This window comes from Platalea leucorodia (assembly GCF_965183815.1).
Source record: "Platalea leucorodia genome assembly, chromosome: 5".
Classification (NCBI taxonomy): domain Eukaryota; kingdom Metazoa; phylum Chordata; class Aves; order Pelecaniformes; family Threskiornithidae; genus Platalea; species Platalea leucorodia.
Genome location: NC_138827.1, coordinates 72,982,302 through 72,999,343, shown reverse-complemented (window position 1 = coordinate 72,999,343; position 17,042 = coordinate 72,982,302). Strand labels below are relative to the sequence as shown.

General features: G+C 40.8%; 1 protein-coding gene across 1 annotated transcript in view; it reads left to right on the top strand.

Annotated features, from left to right (window-relative positions):
- The window catches only part of ADAM23 (ADAM metallopeptidase domain 23), a gene marked incomplete at both ends in the record, with an annotated part of 78,797 nt that extends 68,371 nt beyond the window's left edge, over nucleotides 1–10,426 (top strand). Inside the window, 3 exons of the mRNA XM_082314723.1 lie at nucleotides 2,753–2,843; nucleotides 6,027–6,081; nucleotides 10,313–10,426. Of these exons, the coding sequence (XP_082170849.1) occupies nucleotides 2,753–2,843; nucleotides 6,027–6,081; nucleotides 10,313–10,426 (260 nt within the window). The remainder of the gene's footprint in view (nucleotides 1–2,752; nucleotides 2,844–6,026; nucleotides 6,082–10,312) is intronic.
- Nucleotides 10,427–17,042: the final 6,616 nt, after the last annotated feature.

Here is a 17,042-nt window from a genome sequence, read left to right as displayed (position 1 = left end):
GACCTGAGGCAAAGTAGGCTTCATACTGGTAGCAAAATTCTGGTTTATTAATAACACAATTTCCGTGATAATACTTAATAAAACATAAGCCATACATCCTTAAGGTAAAGGTATAACAGGTACAGGTAGTTCTATTGTAAGTACTTTTATGTCCACAGTCTGTTATGGTCTTAAAACGGCTTACCAATAATCCTCTTAAATCTCTCTGTTTTGAAACTGGAATTTATTAATTGGAGGACTCTGTTCTGGTAAACAAGTGGTTGCTGTTTAGTAATCATAACTATTCCACCTGCTTTGTTTTTATACTGAAGTCAGAAATGAGATGATAGACTTGTTGATTGTCAGTGAAATTTTACTTTGAACGTAGCCTTTTCAGGTTCTTTACTAGGAAAAATAGCTGTTTCTTTGCATTCATAGGAACTGCCACTCCCAGCATGGTGTGAAACAGTTTTAAAATTTTTCCAGAGGAACCGCCATGCCTTTATCCACAGCCATCTGTTTACTCTGCTCTTAGGCTCTCTAGCAGATAAGCTAATTCTCACAGGCATTTGATTTTCAGGGGTTTTTTTTTGTGTTAAAAATGAACGTCACTTCTTTAGTCACTGACGCTTTATAAAATTGGGTCAGATCCGAAAAGTGTTTTTTGTCAGGACCCATTTATTATTTAACATAGCTTTAGTAACTTTTCTATTAACTGAACCTAATTGTTTTGTATATTATCCTTGTCTGTTTAAATTTTGATTGAACTCTTCCATATTTATAGTAAATAAGACCAATATTGATTTTCTGTATTGAAAGAACAAACTGTTGTTTGTTGAATGGATGTGCACTATGAAGTAGATTCCGCCCCCCGCCCCTGAGCATTTAACAACCAGGGAACATAGTATGAAGAGGGATGTAAAAAAGTGGCCATTTGGTACTTCCTTATCTAAATTACGACTGTGTTACTCTCAGTTAATCATTGTACCGCTTTTGTGGGAAGATAGCATTCTATGGCTAGAAAGAAATCGGCTTTGGAATTTTTCAAGGCTTCTAAAATTTATTACAGATAAATTAGTTGCTGTGTTTTCAGTCTTTTGTTGTGTGCAGTCATTTGATAAAATCCAGAGTGAGCCATAGATCTGAGTCGGATACAGCAGCTCATTAGGCTGCTGTTGAAAGCAGGCCTCAGCTGGGGATAGAATGCCGGTGGAATGGCATTCATTTACGCTCCACCATGCTCACTCCTGTCAATTTGAGCCAGGTGTGACTTTAAAGGTAAGTCCAAGTAAGATACGTTCTTCCAAATTGTGAAAAATTACCTATTAATTATTGTTGTCAAATTTGTGCACTGCTCATATCTGTAAAGCTCACTGTATTTCTTTTCAGTCCAAGTCTTTTATTCACATTCCCGAATACTCTTTGTGTAGGAATTGCAGGAAGCAATCTTTAAACCTTGGTTTTCTTTTAGCTAATCTGATCTCCAGAAGCACTGATCTGGGAAACGCGTAATGGATGCAATCAAGTTAGGTCGCTGCAGTGAATTTTAAAACTGAGGGCCCGTACTTACTGTCGTGTCTGGGACTGGGCAGAAGGTCTTGTGATACCCACCTAACAGCTTAAAACTTTCAGTTGTTGCAGCTGCCCTTGCTCTTTCCTTTGCTGATCTCTGGCTGCTCCTTTTTCTTCCTTATGTTAGCTGTCCAACAGTTTTCCAAACTCAGTTTCAGAACATTTAAAATAGGAAAATCTCAATTGCTTGGTTTGGGGAGACTGGGGTAGGAGGTAAGAACTGTTTTTGAAGGCTATTCCTGGGTATGTAAACGTTTAAACAAAAAGTGCAATATGCTGCAAAAGAACTGTTGGGTTGGTTTCATTTTGCCTTGAGCTCAGATGCAATTAGCTTTACATCAAAGACTGCTCAATAGGAAGTTTTTGTACAGAGCAATTAAAATGTTACTCAAGCCTGTTGTCAGTTTTCCTCCACCCGGTGTAAACAGAGCACTTACGGGTCAATTATGAGTATCTTATTTAGGTGTTCTCTTGCCCTCTTCAGAAAATTGCACAAATATATTTTGTGCTGCTTCTTTCTGTTGCTCTTTTTTCCTGCTCCACCCTTCCCCACTTTGTTGTTAAGTAGCTTCTTGGGAATGTTGAAGAGATGCTTTGATGTTTGGAAAGCTTAATGGGAATACAGCTTTTATTTCAACTTTTGTTCCTTATTATATAATCCTTTGCTTTTGTCAAACAATTGTTTGTAAATTTAGCATTGACGTAACTGTAGGGAGTCTGGACTCTGATTAGCAAGCGGTGCTAGATGCTCGCAGCTCACATTAAAATATCTGCCACCTTTCAGGACCACCATGAAAAAAGTTAGGCTTTTTGATGTTTTTTTTTTTTTTTCTTCTCGTTTTCCGTAGTCATACAATGTTCATACTTTTTCCTTTAAGTTAAGGAATTATTCACAAATATCTTAGTGTCCTCAGCTGCCAGTTCATTCACTAGGTAATGGAGTAAGTCACAGTGGAATTTACTGTCCGACACTGGATTTTTGTCTGTGGTAGAAGTCAACATAGCACAATGCAGAGAGCAACAGCTTTGTTCATTCTTACTGTTAAAGCAAAGTAAGTTGGGCTTGCTGAAACTGTCTAGAGACATCACCTTGTGTGCTGTCTGTATTCCTTGAATTGTTTGACTACCCTTCAGTTGCTTCACTTAATGTGAATAAAGTGGTTGGTTCGTATGTCTGTCTTACCATAATCCTTTATCACAGGTCCTAGTGCCACCAATCTTATAATAGGCTCCATCGCTGGTGCCATCCTGGTAGCAGCTATTGTCCTTGGGGGGACAGGATGGGGCTTTAAGTAAGCAATGCCGCATGTCTTCTCTTCAGTGGCTATGGCATTTCTATTTCTTGCTTACATCACTAAATTTTGAGTTCCTGCTACAAGACTTCCAAGGTAACTCCCCCCCAAACTATAACAAACTGCTTTAAAAAGAAAGAATTACGTCTGCACTGAACGAGAGGAGGAAGTGGATTTGAAACTAGCAGATGTCATCAGGGTGCAAAGTTGAAGAACAATAAAAGAATGAATTTAACTGTCATGAGTTCACCCTAACACTCAGGGAACAAGGTCTTTTTTTTTCACCTCCAAGTAGTAGCGTTGTTCTCAGAAGCTGACTACAGCGGTTAAAAACCTCAAAAGATACGTGTCTTGAGGAGCGTTTATTTTGGATGCAGTAGTCCTTTCAAACTGGTACGTGTTTTTATAATTAAAGACTTCATGTGTACGTGGTAAGTGGTGGCAGTAGCCGAGTAGTTTTCAGTAACAACAAATGTGTTGACACAGTTGACTCCAAAGTACCAGAGCTAACTTTTGTTTGTGGTTACTGATTTTTTTTTTATTATCAATTCACAATTTTTTAAAAAAAAATCAGGTTTAGAGAGAACGTTTTGAAATCTTGAACTGTCTCCTGAAAGATGAAAACGTTTCTCACCCAATTCTAGTTCACTGTGGTTTATAAGTATGAAGAGTAAAATACTAGTTATTCTGCCTGTGACCGTTAAAGCAAAGAGGGAGTCTTGTACAAAGGTATTTAATTCTTGCCTTTTTTTGTAGCGTCAAGTCTAAGTCATAAAAAGGATCTAAATTTAGAATCAGTGTTTATAACCTTACGAATCATGGAAGTGTTAAGCAAAAGAACAAAGTAATTTCTCACGGTATTCAAGTTGCGATTTCTTTTCAACAACATGAATCAAGATTAAGCCATGGTACAACAATAAGCTGTAATTCCTCAAGCAGGTTTTTATAACAATTAAAAGAATATTTTATATGGCCTATATTCATGTTCCATGTCTGAGTTGAGAAGAAAAAAAATTATTCCCTAATTGATAACGAAGACTATCAAAGTAGAATGTAGTGATTGGGCGATGTTTATCTGTTAATTCACTTTCAAAGGTCACCTAAACATGTGTGTTTACTTCTGGTTTAGACTGTTACATTTTCATAGTGTCCAGTGGCCTTAATTACACGTGCATATAGAAGCAAAATATTTCTAAGTCTCTTTCAGCCCTGCTGAAAACAGACTTTGCCCTTTCTTCTGGACAAGGCAATGATTACCTCCTCCTGCACTGCCTGCCACTGTCGGTGTTTTCAGAAAGAGCCAGCACCTGCCACATTCATTTTTCTCTAAATGCTTGTTCTGAGGGCAGTAACGCTGCCTACGCTGGCCCGAGCTGCAGGGCTGCCGGCATCAGCTGTGGGAGTCAGTGCTCCTTGTGGGCTTTGGTAAGAAAAGATTACATACAAAATGTATCAGAACATCCGTCTTTAAGCACAGGTGTATGATCTTCATAAGCCTTTCTAATTCCTGCTGATAGACTTGCCTTGAGCTGCTGGTTTTTTTTTTTTTTTTTTCTTACAGCTTCTTCTCAGTTAAATAAATTAAATCCACTTATTTGTACAATAAATACCCTTAAGTCAGCCTCCAGTATTTATAAGTTACTACAGGGCAGCTCTAAACAACGTAGTTTTAATTCAGTCCTCTGTCTTTTGCATTGTCTCTCATATGGTTGAGACTTGTATTTTCCGTATTTATAAACAGTAAAATAATTCAATATTTATGCATTTTTGATTTGTTATGTTGTTTCATCAAATCTACGTTCAAAGGCAGAAATTCAAATGAGGCGTGTATGTTAGAATATGCAGTGAGAGACGTGGATTTGCATCTGGTGTTAACACAAGAAGGAACTGGGATTCTTTTCATTTGATAGATTGAAAGATTTCTCCTGTGTAAAGGCCTGCTCTAGGAATAAAGCTTTTTTACAGACTCTCTGTAATCTTGGACATATTCTGTAGCATTAAGTAATAGAAGTACATTTACATTTTTTCTACCATATCCTACTAGATGCAGAATTATAGGAGAGCGCTGTCTTTTAACCTAAATAAAGCATATAAACAATACATGAAGGTTTCAGTTAGTTGCAGAACTGAGGGTTTTTTCCCCTGCGCTTCACTGCAATTAGCTTTTTTAAATAAACACAGCCAAATTTTCTGCAAGGCTTGCGTTAACATTTCTGTTAAAATTATTTATTTATTGAGAACAACAATGCATGCACATTTAAAGCAATAATATTAGAAACATTGATATTGTAAGTTCCCATGGGAATTAACCAAGCTAGATTTTGTTGGAAAAAATAAATGTCAGATTATACTTTCGGACCAGTTTTCTGCTATCAGAGACACATGTCTGGTACATAGCAACTCATGTACTTTCCAGACACAGAGCACTCATCCCTAAATATTACATTTGTATTGCAGAAGGTAACTTGTTGAAAACACGGTACAAGTCATTAAAATATGAAAACTTCAGGCAGTTTCTTCCTCGGAATCGTTTTAATCTGTCTTGCGCCACAACCACCTTGGCTCCTTTACGCCAGTGCTGCAGCACCCGCTAGCAGCTGCGCGAGCAGTCTGGCTGCCCCCTGGGGATGCCCACGCTCGAGAGCTTGCACGACCGCAGATCTTTAGAAGAATCCCTCCCTGTCTGAAACAATCCAGCATTGAACTGATTGATTGTTTATTTCTTCTTTGCGTTCCACATCTCCCAGACTACTCTCACGAGTGTTCAGCTTTGCATCCTGGTGTCGTTTGTTTGCCCAAATGTAGAAGCTCGCTATCCCCATAGAGCATCTGTATTGGAGAAGTCTCTTGGAGCTGTTACTCCCAAAAGAGCAAGATACGAGTGTTTATTCTGTAGCAGAACCTCAAATACACTGGCCTGGCCTAGCTCACAGCTTGAAGTGCATGTTTCTTCTGGGGGTCAGAGGGGAACTGAAAAGGCTTTTCAGCTTTTGTATACAGAAGAGGGCTAGCACGCGTAGACCCTCTGATACTTTGCTTCAGATGTATCTGGAGGGACAGATGAGGATAATAAAGAGGATTTTAACTTTTCCTTTTTAAGCAAGTGATATGTTTAGTCTCTGCAAATATGAGAGAAGGTAGCTAATGCTTTACAAACTGGGAGATGTGATTTCTGTTTCACAGGTTATCAGATGTTCATATGAACATACGGTACTGTGGTGTCAAGTCCATATCAAACGTAAGCTGCAACTAAGCAAACTTTGTTCATGAAATGAGGGGGCGGGGGTTGGAGGGGGAGTGTAAAAGAAGGCTTGATGCAAGTTTGGAGAAACAAAGGAAAAAAAAACCAACCCAAAACTTCCAGTTTCAAGAATGAATCCAAGGTTAATTTTTCTAATCAAGTTAATGTGTGGATAGACTAGGAAAGAAAAAAGTTAACTGACAATTTTAGGGGGTATAGAGCCTCATTACACATTTCAGGTGGCTTAGAGTTAGAGGCTGTGGGTGGAAACCTTGTTAAGAAGTAGATTTTACTTCAGTTGAGCCTTGCGTAGTACTTTTAAAGCAGTTGGTGTTTAGACTGCGGTAAAGGAGCCCTACATATTTCTACCTGAACTCTGCTGGGTAACGTTCAGAAGTACGGCATTCATGAAATGTGAAGTTCATTTTGAGGTAGCAGGTCTGTGCAAGATTTCGATATACAGTGTTGAATACAGGACCATGGTAGGACGGGCATCTTTACCATTAGAGTAGTTCTTCTGCGCATCGGCTGCGATCGCAGTCTCAGGGGCCCATGCTCACTTTTTTTCCTAGCACATATTCACTTACTTTTGCAAAGCTACTGCAGTAACATAAGCCAATGAAATGCTTTTGTTGCTGACTTTAACAGTATTAAAGCAATTTTTGGTAATAAAGCAGCACTGCTAAGAGGCAGGGCTAGCAAAAGTGATGTGGAAATGCATATGAAAAGCTGCTTCTCGTTGTATCAGAATGCAAAAGAGGCTGACAGAGAAGAGTTGATTGTAGGCACAATTCTATTTCCAGCAATTGTTTCTTAGCTGCAGGGCTTTCTGTCCCTTTAATGGAAGATTAATAGATGGACCAAAGACTTACCCGGTCCTTACAGATGCCAAGTTTTTAACTGGTCTGTGCAGATGCATTTAGACCCCAAAAGTTTCTGCAAGATAAGGCAGTGGAATGCTGACAGCGACGTTGTGAGGAAGGAGGTTTCGGTCCCCTACCAGCATATCTGTAGAGCATGGATTGTGGCCCTAAATACAGTCATCACCCCACAAACATCAGCATTAGAATCAAACGTGAGAGATTTTCTCACTTTTTTCCAACTACTAGAATAAGTGGCAGGTCAGTGTCTTATTTTAAGCTGCTAATTTTAGTCCTTCATTTTGTTAATTTGAATCAGTTTTGTAGCAAAAGGTCATTTATTTAACCTGTTCTTCAGCATTTGAACCATGCTTTAGGAATGCTTATGAAAACATCAGCTATTTCAAGTGGTTAAAATACCAGTTTTGGATAAAATTTTAAATACTTAAGTAAAGCTTTGTATTTATGTGATCACAGACAAAGGCACAGATTTGCAAGTAATATACTGTGTAACCGCATTCCTAATTAGTTGCAAAAAAAAAAAAAAAAAAAGCAGAGGATTGCAGCAAGGTATTTCTTGTATTCATCCAGCCTTTTCCAAAACCAGTTTTCTTTTCGGAAGTATTTTTCATTTGTAAAGATGACCGTGTTACAGAGGCAGTGATGTGCTGTAGCATGGTGCGCTTTTTTGATTCAGAGTCACCTATAATTTTGTCGTTGTTAGAGACACTCTTTCTGGTTGGGTTACAGACTGAAAGGCTGACCCTCGTTATTTAAAGAGGCATTAAAACATTAAATGCAGAAAGAAGCTGGTGCTCTAAGATCTTCCGCATAAAATGAGACAGACCTAGGAAACAGCGTCATTCTCCTATGTGTCCTTCCATAGAGGAGGACTCCTCTGCCCCCCGCCCTGTCGTTTTACTGAAGCATACCGCGAGGAACCTTGGACTACTATAATACATAGCTATAAAGAGGTGCAGATACCCAGGACCTGATACTCATCTCGTTTCCTTTCTTTTTGTTGTAATTTTCTTGGGGAAGAGAGAGATTTGTTCTATTTGCTGATTTAAGCAAGACTACCGTCTTCATTTCAGTATTAAAATGGTCAGTAATTTGGGATGAAGTTGTTAAAGCAGGTTGGGGAATCAGAATAGAATTCCGATTCCTGCAGGGTAACGCCTGCCTGCCCGCCCACCTCTGTGAAGTGCTACGATGGCAGCAGAGCGAGGCGGCAGGCTCTTGTCAACGCTTTGCACGTGTGCACTATGTTCCCTCATTGACACTGTACCTGATATTCCGTGTTGCAGAGACCATTCAGAGGCTCCTATGTTAAATGTTCTTTTAGTTCTCCACGTTTCCTTCTCATGCAACACTGTTAGCAGAATATCCTAAGTGAAGAAAGGCGGTGGTTTGGTTAGTACCTTATTCCTTGCAGTGTGTATTTCTGCTGGATAAAATATGTGGTTCGGACAGATCGCAGAATGCGTGGCGAGGGCACAGCCGACTTTGCCTGTTGCCCCGCGGCACAGGTGCTGGCTGAGCTGTCGTACAACCGAATGGTCCTTACTGGAATACTCCGCTGGTGGAGATCAGGTTAGAAAAGATTTGATAGGATAAAAGTCAAAAGAGTTTTGTTACAAGAGCTGCACTGGGAAGCAAGCATAGCATCTGTCCTCTGTACCTTGTTCTAAGGCTTAAAAAGTCCATTTCTTTAATTAAAATAAGCCTAGGTAGCAGAGTGTAATTCAGTGTATGTTTTAATGACTTGTCCTCTTCGAGCAAACTGGAATATGGTACTTTCCCTAGAGTAGGGGGACAAGTTACATCATCTGGATTTTTTACACGCATTGATGACTTGTTTTAGGGGGACTGACTAATTAGTTGTTTGAATTCAAGTATGCTAGACCGTATTTAAAGCGGGGGGGCAGAGGAGGAAGAGAAGCAGGCAAGTCCTTTCCCTGTTGAAACTGGCAGGACAAGCAGACGCAAAGCAGATTTTAACTCACATTTAACCCAGTTATATTATAGTCATACTTCCTATCATGCAGTTCTGCGAGTTGGCCTGAAAAAATGATTTGCTCATCTCAAATTTACCTGTAGTACAGTGGAGGATGGAGTGAGATATTGAAGTAATGCCAGCCTAATTCAGAAGGACCATTAGTACAGTACTCCTAGAGGGGAAATGATTGAAAGATGAATATAGCAATCATTCAGAAACCAGCAGTTCTCAAGCATTCACCTTGCAAAAGTGTAGGCACGGGTACCCAAGGGGGGAAAAAAAAAAAAAAAAACCCAAAACCAAAACCAAACCAAAAAACCACAAAACAAAACCAAGGATGCCCAAGAATTACCAGTCTTTGGAAGTCTGCTCAAAAAGAAGTTGCCTTTGCATACATCCATTAGTCTCTTAAACCACCAGGCAAACCTCGTGTATGGTATATTTATAAATATTGTATCAGTGGTAGTAGTTAGCAGGGCTGCAGAAAACAGAAAATCCCGGGGCTGGTATGTAGCTTTAGGGAATTTATGAATTCCTGTTCTGTATTTTTGCATGTCAGTTTGGTGGCGGTAGTGGTGCATATGCCCAATGTTAAAACTAAATGCATGAGCCCCTTGCTTGATGCCCCACATAAAGCCAGATACTGGGGAGGTTGCACCCAACTTTTGTTGTCGCTTCCTAATGTCTTGCTGTTTGACATAGGACATCAGTATCGCAGGAGACTGGATACCACTGACCAGCTTGCTATCCGCTGTTAACGTTGAATTCTAATCACACAATTTACAAAACTGTCCACTCTCCTTCGATTGCAATGTCTTTGCTATATCTTGCACCTTACTAAGATTCACAGCAGTCGTGTGGTCAATAGTGTGGTAAGAGCTCACAGAGGCACTCGCTTTTTTGTCACACTGGAATACGTAAACCGAGCTGTGGTATGCTGGTACAGCCAGAGATGGGCACTTGCTCCGAGAACTCAAGTCTCCGCGTGCTTCCGTATTGCCAGTACTGGCACTTCTGACTCATTGCCTTTAGGTACACGCATGCTTTCTTGGCCTAGTGGACACACGGGTTACTGTGGGCTGAAAGCTGCTACAAATTTAGAGCACCACTTGAAGTACTACAGAAATAATTGAATTCTGTATGCCAGCGTGATCTTTAAGCTGCATAAGGAAAGCAACACTTGATACTACGCTACAGGAAGCGTGCAACCAAATTCCTTAAATTGTTACCCCTTGGAAAAGTTACTTGTTAAACTGTCTCAGCGTGAGCCTTTTACTTTACTATGACCTGGGCAAGGGCTTTGTTCCTGTTATATCTAACTAATGTCTTGCATTTTTCTCTTTTCACTCCTTTTGATGCAACCTGGAAGAAATGTCAAAAAACGAAGGTTCGATCCAAGTCAACAAGGCCCTATCTGAAGAAATGCAGTTCAAAAAGCTTCTTCTTGCACTACTGGATTTGGGGTACGATGTCTTTGCTGTAGCTGCACAGGAACTAAACCAGTAAGGAAGAACATGAGAAATAGTAACTATAAACACAGTGTTGGGATGTTAGGATTTGAGGTGGTAGAAGACTGTCCTTTTTGGAGAGAAGTTCAAAATACTTCCTCCATTCACCTTTCTCTTGTTAAAATTAACTGACAAGGATTACAAGCAAACTGTTTCAAAATCAGGTGGTTTTTTTCTTTCCTCAAACAAAGGAGGAGACACACAGACCAAGTGCAATAAGAGAACTGTTCCAAAACAATGAAACAGCAGAAGATTTTTTTCCCAGCCTGCTGGCACTCTAACTTCACTTGAGTTCGCATGACTTCCTTTTTCTTATCCAACTCCAGTGGCATGAGGAGCTAATTTTGAAAGGGTAACCTGCATGGCTCACATACAACCAACCAAGCTAGCAAGATCACCCCAAGCAGAATCTGCAGCCCAATCGATACAAACCCCGGGGAAGCGGATGCCAGGCTCCGATAGCTGTGCCAGCCATGCAGGGCGTTCTGCCGCTCGGCTTCAGAGTTCCCTGCTCTGTGAGCTCACTGTCCACCTTCTTCTGGTCTCCTGGGCCAGGAGTCTGTTGGGTGTGGAAGCTATCGAGTGATGGATGCAATTCTTCCAAGAAGGAAAAAGTGTAAATATGGAAATAAGATTTTGACGTATCGTTTTCACAGATTATATATAAATATATATATATATGAGAGAAAAGGATTTCCATATAAAATGGTTCTATTCTTTATGTAAATCTATTTTTGATGTTGGGTTTGGTTTTGGGTTTTTTTTTTCTCCCCTTTTTTCCTGTAGCATGTTGTACAGCGGATGTTCTGGGCTTGCTCAAAAAAGGCAGATAATAGCATGCAGATGCAGGGAGTTCTGACACCGAACAGATGTGATCTGAAGTTTGTATGCTTGAAACCAAAAACAATTAAAATGTATAAACGCATATCTATGTATTGACTGTAAGTCTGGATTACTTTTTTTTTGGCTGTTATACAGATTTTCCATAACTCAAACTAATCACAGAAGTGCCAAGCTTTTTTTTTTTTTTTTTTTTAAACTATAGCTACTTATTTCCTGTCTAGATCCTGTGAAATAAAAACTTAAATAAGCCTTAAAATACTGACAAAAGGTTAAAAGCTTGGAACGAGTCATTCTGCTCTTGCCTTCTGCCCACCCACCCAAACCGGCTTGCAAAGGTGACTGACATTTCTGACTCGCTCCCTCCATCTCTTTGATGGGTCTCACTCTTCAACGTATAATGCAAAATTAATACTTTGACCCTTGGCTACTGATAGCTAGTTATCATCACAAAGAGTGCAAAAGCCCCTGTAATTTCAGGGGGGGTTTTGCGTTGCAATGACTTCTAGATACACCTTGTCTACAAAGACGGATTCTTGCGGAGGAGCGCTGGGCAGCAGTACCGCTCCCCTGGGAACCAGGCTGGCCTGGGTGCGTCTGGCTTGAGAACGGCCTGCAGAGGTCTAGCTTAGGCCTCCCTTAAAGTAGAGGGCTGTACAGTCTGGCTCTTCCTTTTGATCTTGACTTAAAACTTAGGTAATTCAGTTTATGTAAGCGAAGTGACCTGAAAATTCCATTGCTGCATCTGATAATCAGAATTAAAAACTTCTATAATTTTGGATTTAATTTAAAGGTTGGATATTAGTAACAACAGCAGTCCAGTTACACTGCTTACGCCATCTTTGTTCAGTGGAAATCCAGTTCCTGAGTTAGCTTTAAGAGCCAAAACATTAAGAAAATGCTGCAGATTTCCTGTGACTTAACAAATCTCATTTCAATTCTGTTTCTTAGTATAATGTTCAATCTAACAGTCTCACAAGAGAACTGCAATATATTCTTTTGGTTGACAGTTATTATTAAGTATTTTTAAACAGCTTTAACATAATCACATTAACACTTACTACGTTATGAGTTAGAGGTGCTGCACACAGGTAGCCAACATTGATGTATATGTTATAAATCTTAGTCTGAAAAATTCCTGCCTGGCTTCAAGCAGAATGAAGTTAGTGACAATACTTCTGCGACAAACCAGAAATACTTGCAACTGTATTATCGTCCTCTAAAAGCACTTTGTTAGGGTTCCGCTTCCAACGCAAGTGTAACCCAGAACAGAAACACCAGGGGTTACCAAAAATTAAAATCGGTAAAATCAACTGGATATACCTAAACTGCCTGTGTAATAAACCTTTGAGAAGCGTTTCACAAACAACATTGTTAGTGTGTGATGTGATGTTTAAATCAGACCACAGTGGTCCCCAACTACTACGTACGGATGTTCAGTGCTGGACTAACTTTTTTATTTACACCAGCAGTTTCATAGGAATTATGATTTCTTGACTGAATTTATGCTCCACTCATCAGCCGCTGTGTGCGTGTGCAAGAACACGTTTGCTTTCTGCCCTGTGTGTACGCAACGCAAGTGGCAACACGGCTGAGAGTAGGTACAGGCTGAAGTGCTTTCTGCGGTGGCAGGCAATTACAAAACTGGCTTGGGTAGGCGTTGGTTTCCTACATCTCGCCTTTGCTGTGCTTTGGCAAGTACGTATCCGTGTAGCGTTAATTTGTCCATTGCAAAGCATCATCAAAAGAAGACCTGGTCAGCACTGCCTCCCTTACATCCACTATACATTCGCTCCATTATTTATCCATTCATCTGGACAAGAACCTGTGGTATCTGTATGGCTCGTTCCAGTTCGCCGCGTGATCTCACTGATTTGGTCTGATCCTCCTACAAGAGAAGTCTCCTAGGCAAATTAACAGCTGTGTAGGGGCATGTTAAAAAGAAACAGATTACTTAAGGCTGGAGTTCAACCAATTTTTCTTTACTATGCAAAGATGGGTATTGCACAAACAAATTTAAGACAAATGTCTGAGGAAATGCCATAGAATACTTGAAGTTGTGTTTTAAGCCTAATCAGTCATGGTTTATATTCGTTATTGCTTCCACTGTTACTCTTCCTTTTAAAAATGTTTTGTAATTATTTTTTTAAGTGCACAACTTGATGTTATAAATCAGTTTTTGTTTGAAGTTAATACTCATTCATATCTTGTTGGCTGCTAATGAATGGAAATTCAATAGTCCTTGTTCTGCATCTTAGCAAGATGAGTATTAAAAACGTCATGAACATGGAATGGAGTAGTTTTTAGTTTTCAATCATTTTTTCCTTATTTATTCTCCATTTTATTTGATTTCTGTGTTCAAGATATCACCACCTTGATAGCAGTGGAAATTGACTGGAGTTTTCTTTTATTGAAGATCTCTCGCAGGGAGGCTCTGTCAGCGAGAGGACGTTGCCCGCGGGCTGAGCAGGCGGCCGGGAGGCGGCTGCTGGGCCTGCTGCCGTCCCGTCCGCTGGCTTCGCTGACTTGAGCGAACGAGCCCTGTGGCACTGGTTGGTTGAGGGAAGCCTTTTGCAGTTCAAAAGTCTGAATTATGTAATTGCAAAAAGTCTGAAATGATGTAATTATTTAAAAAATAGTTTGAAGGCCTCATAATAACCAAATAATGTGGTCATCATTTTAATGGATTACTGAATGAAGCTCGGCTTCCCTTTCTGGTTTTTTGCCAGACTAACTCAAGTAAAGCCAGCTTGGGAAAACTAAACACATGCATGACACAGTTACCACATAACTACCGAGAGGTTTTTTGCTTTCTCCAGCTCCAGACAGGGAAACGAAATACACTTTTGTCTTAATCTCTCCCAAGGTTATGTATGAAAGCCTGCTTCTTGTTTAGAACTATAGACTGAGGGAACACTGTCATTAACGGATCCACTATCATCCACTTTTATTTCCTGTCATTTGAATATAGGAGGCTTTAGCCATAAACTCGATAGGAACATGCAACATTTTGGCTATAATTATAGTAGACAGTCATTCCTAAAACAGGAGTTAAGCTTTTTGCAGTATATGAATACAAAAGCAATATATAGATAGATGCCTATCTGCTTTTGATTTTACAAGAAAAATTCTTAACCCTTCAAGCCCCACGTTGGGCACCAAAAAGGACTGTCATGGTTTAACCCCGGCTGGCAACTAAGCCCCACGCAGCCGCTCGCTCACTCCCTCCCGGTGGGATGGGGGAGAGAAGCAGAAGAGTAAAAGTGAGAAAACTCGTGGGTTGAGATAAAGGCGGTTTAATAGGTAAAGCAAAAGCCACGCACACAAGCAAAGCAAAGCAAGGAATTCATTCACTGCTTCCCATCGGCAGGCAGGTGCTCAGCCATCCTCAGGAAAGCAGGGCTCCATCACGCGTAACGGTTACTTGGGAAGACAAACGCCATCGCTCCGAACATCCCCCCCTTCTTTCTTCTTCCCCCAGTTTATATACTGGGCGTGATGTCATACGGTATGGAATAGCCCTTTGGCCAGTCTGGGTCAGCACAGCCATGTCCCCTCCCAGCTTCTTGTGCACCTGGCAGAGCACGAGAAGCCAAAAAGTCCTTGACCAGTGTAAACTCTGCTCAGCAAGAACCAAAACATCGGTGTATTATCAACATTATTCTCATCCTAAATCCAAAACACAGCACTCTACCAGCTACTAAGAAGAAAACTAACTCTATCCCAGCTGAAACCAGGACAAGTTGTTTTTGAAAACTTTCACAATTACAGCATGAAATACTGAAGAGTGATCTTGCTGGGGCACTTAATAGTAAGAACAAAACCAACACAACACAACAGCAAGTCGTGTTGTACAAACCCAAAACCCCTCTTTTGTTCCAAATGCACTTACTACAGCTTCCTGCCTACAAGAGCTGAAAAATTAATTTAACGTGAATCATCCCTCAGAAATACAATAGAGACTGGTTAAGTGCCCTCAGAAAGCTTGAAGAAAAAAATTAAGTAAGTAACTAGGAATTTTAGTAGTAGTGATGCTCAAACCAATGCTATTGAAAGCAAAAGGTCACAAAGACATTATCTTAAAGCTGTGCATACTACAATTCCGTTCGGAGATTTATTGTTCAGAACTTAGCGAGCACAGCAGCACATCTTCACATTTTTGTAGGTTTGTTAAGTTATTTAATGGAAGCGCGTAGTGCAGGAGGACGCATGGCTTCTAGCTAGGTACAAGGGCTCCACATCAGACCAGCACAGACATCCACTTAACGTGTGTTATTTCTGAGCAACCACGAACTGCTGAAGGTAGCACAGTTCAGAATGCTCCGATTTGTAGAAACCCAGCAATCGGGTGTCAGTTTATTTGTTCTTGTTACAATTTTCTTTTAAAAGAGCTTGTTTTTGTCATAAGTCACAGGATGCTCCTCCTCTTTACCACTAACACTGTAACAGGCCATGCTTTAGTGTGGCACTTTCTGAGCCAGCCTAAGAATCTCCCCGCCAAGCTGGTAACTCAAAGCCTGAAGGAACTAGCAGCGGTTTTTACCTGCTCCTGCGCGCAGGACGCAGCTGTGCCCAGCACCCATCGTACAGCCTGGGGGGAAGCTGCTGCCCTCGGCACTGACTTACCCAACGCCTCAGTCCCCCCGTAGCCCCCCACCACCGACGGCTGGGTTTAGCCTGCAGCGCTGACCCAGGAATTGGTCCTCTTCAGGACACGCGCTGCTACGAGGCACTTAACTGCGGAGAGGCAGAAACCAGAACAAATCTCCTGGTCCACGTCCAGGTCTCAGAATTCATAAGCACAACGCAGCACCGCTTTAAAAATTTCTCTAATTGTTCATATATTGTACATTGACAGAATTCCTCAGCCAGCAGACCAAATATAAGCTTTGAATTTGCTTTTGGGGCTGTGTAGCAATAGGTTCTCATCTGCACTACCTCTGGCATGTCTGTTGCTTGAAGTCCTGCAGACATAGGGAGAAGTTGAGAGGAGCACAGCCATGCTTTGAACTGAAGGCCACGGCGTGAGCACACAGCACACTGATACATTAGAGACTGGTAACGTGCTGTGGTTCCGCAACATCAGTTTCCCCTCTTCTGCAGCAAGGAAGCGTTCCCACACATAACCGTGCGCTGCTTCTCCGCCGCCTAACCTGGGCGGTGCCCAGCTAAATGGCACAAGCAAACAGTACTTTTGACTGGTTTCCTATCTCCAGCCAAGATGACAACCACTTTTTTTCTCAAGAATGAGAATTGTCTAGCTACCTGAAACCTAGTGCTATTATACATAAGCTTTAATTTAAGAGAAAGTAAGAGAAATTAAAAAACAGTAACTTCACGGCAGCTGTGCCAAACTTGCTTCCGTATCAATTGCGAGAAGCACTGGGCTAACAGCTGACAGCTCTGAGTTTTCCCATTTGATTCCTTTCAAAGTATTTTGTGCAGAGTCATGGCTATATGGAAACAAGAATCAATATCCTTATGCATGTTGCCCTCACACGTTAGATCCAAGATGTAAATTTGACAATTTGCCTTGGAACAGAATAAGCACTGACCTTATTCAGGACAGTTATCCATAGATGGGGTCCTCAGACTGTCACGGCTGAGGTTTTAAATATCTACTATGTATCTGCTCTTTAGAGGAGACTCTCCAATACACATCTTACTTAGGATGCTATGGATTCACAGAACCGTGAAACACTCCTAATAAGTACATGAAAGCTTTATTGTTCCTAGAAAGGAGCATTTAGT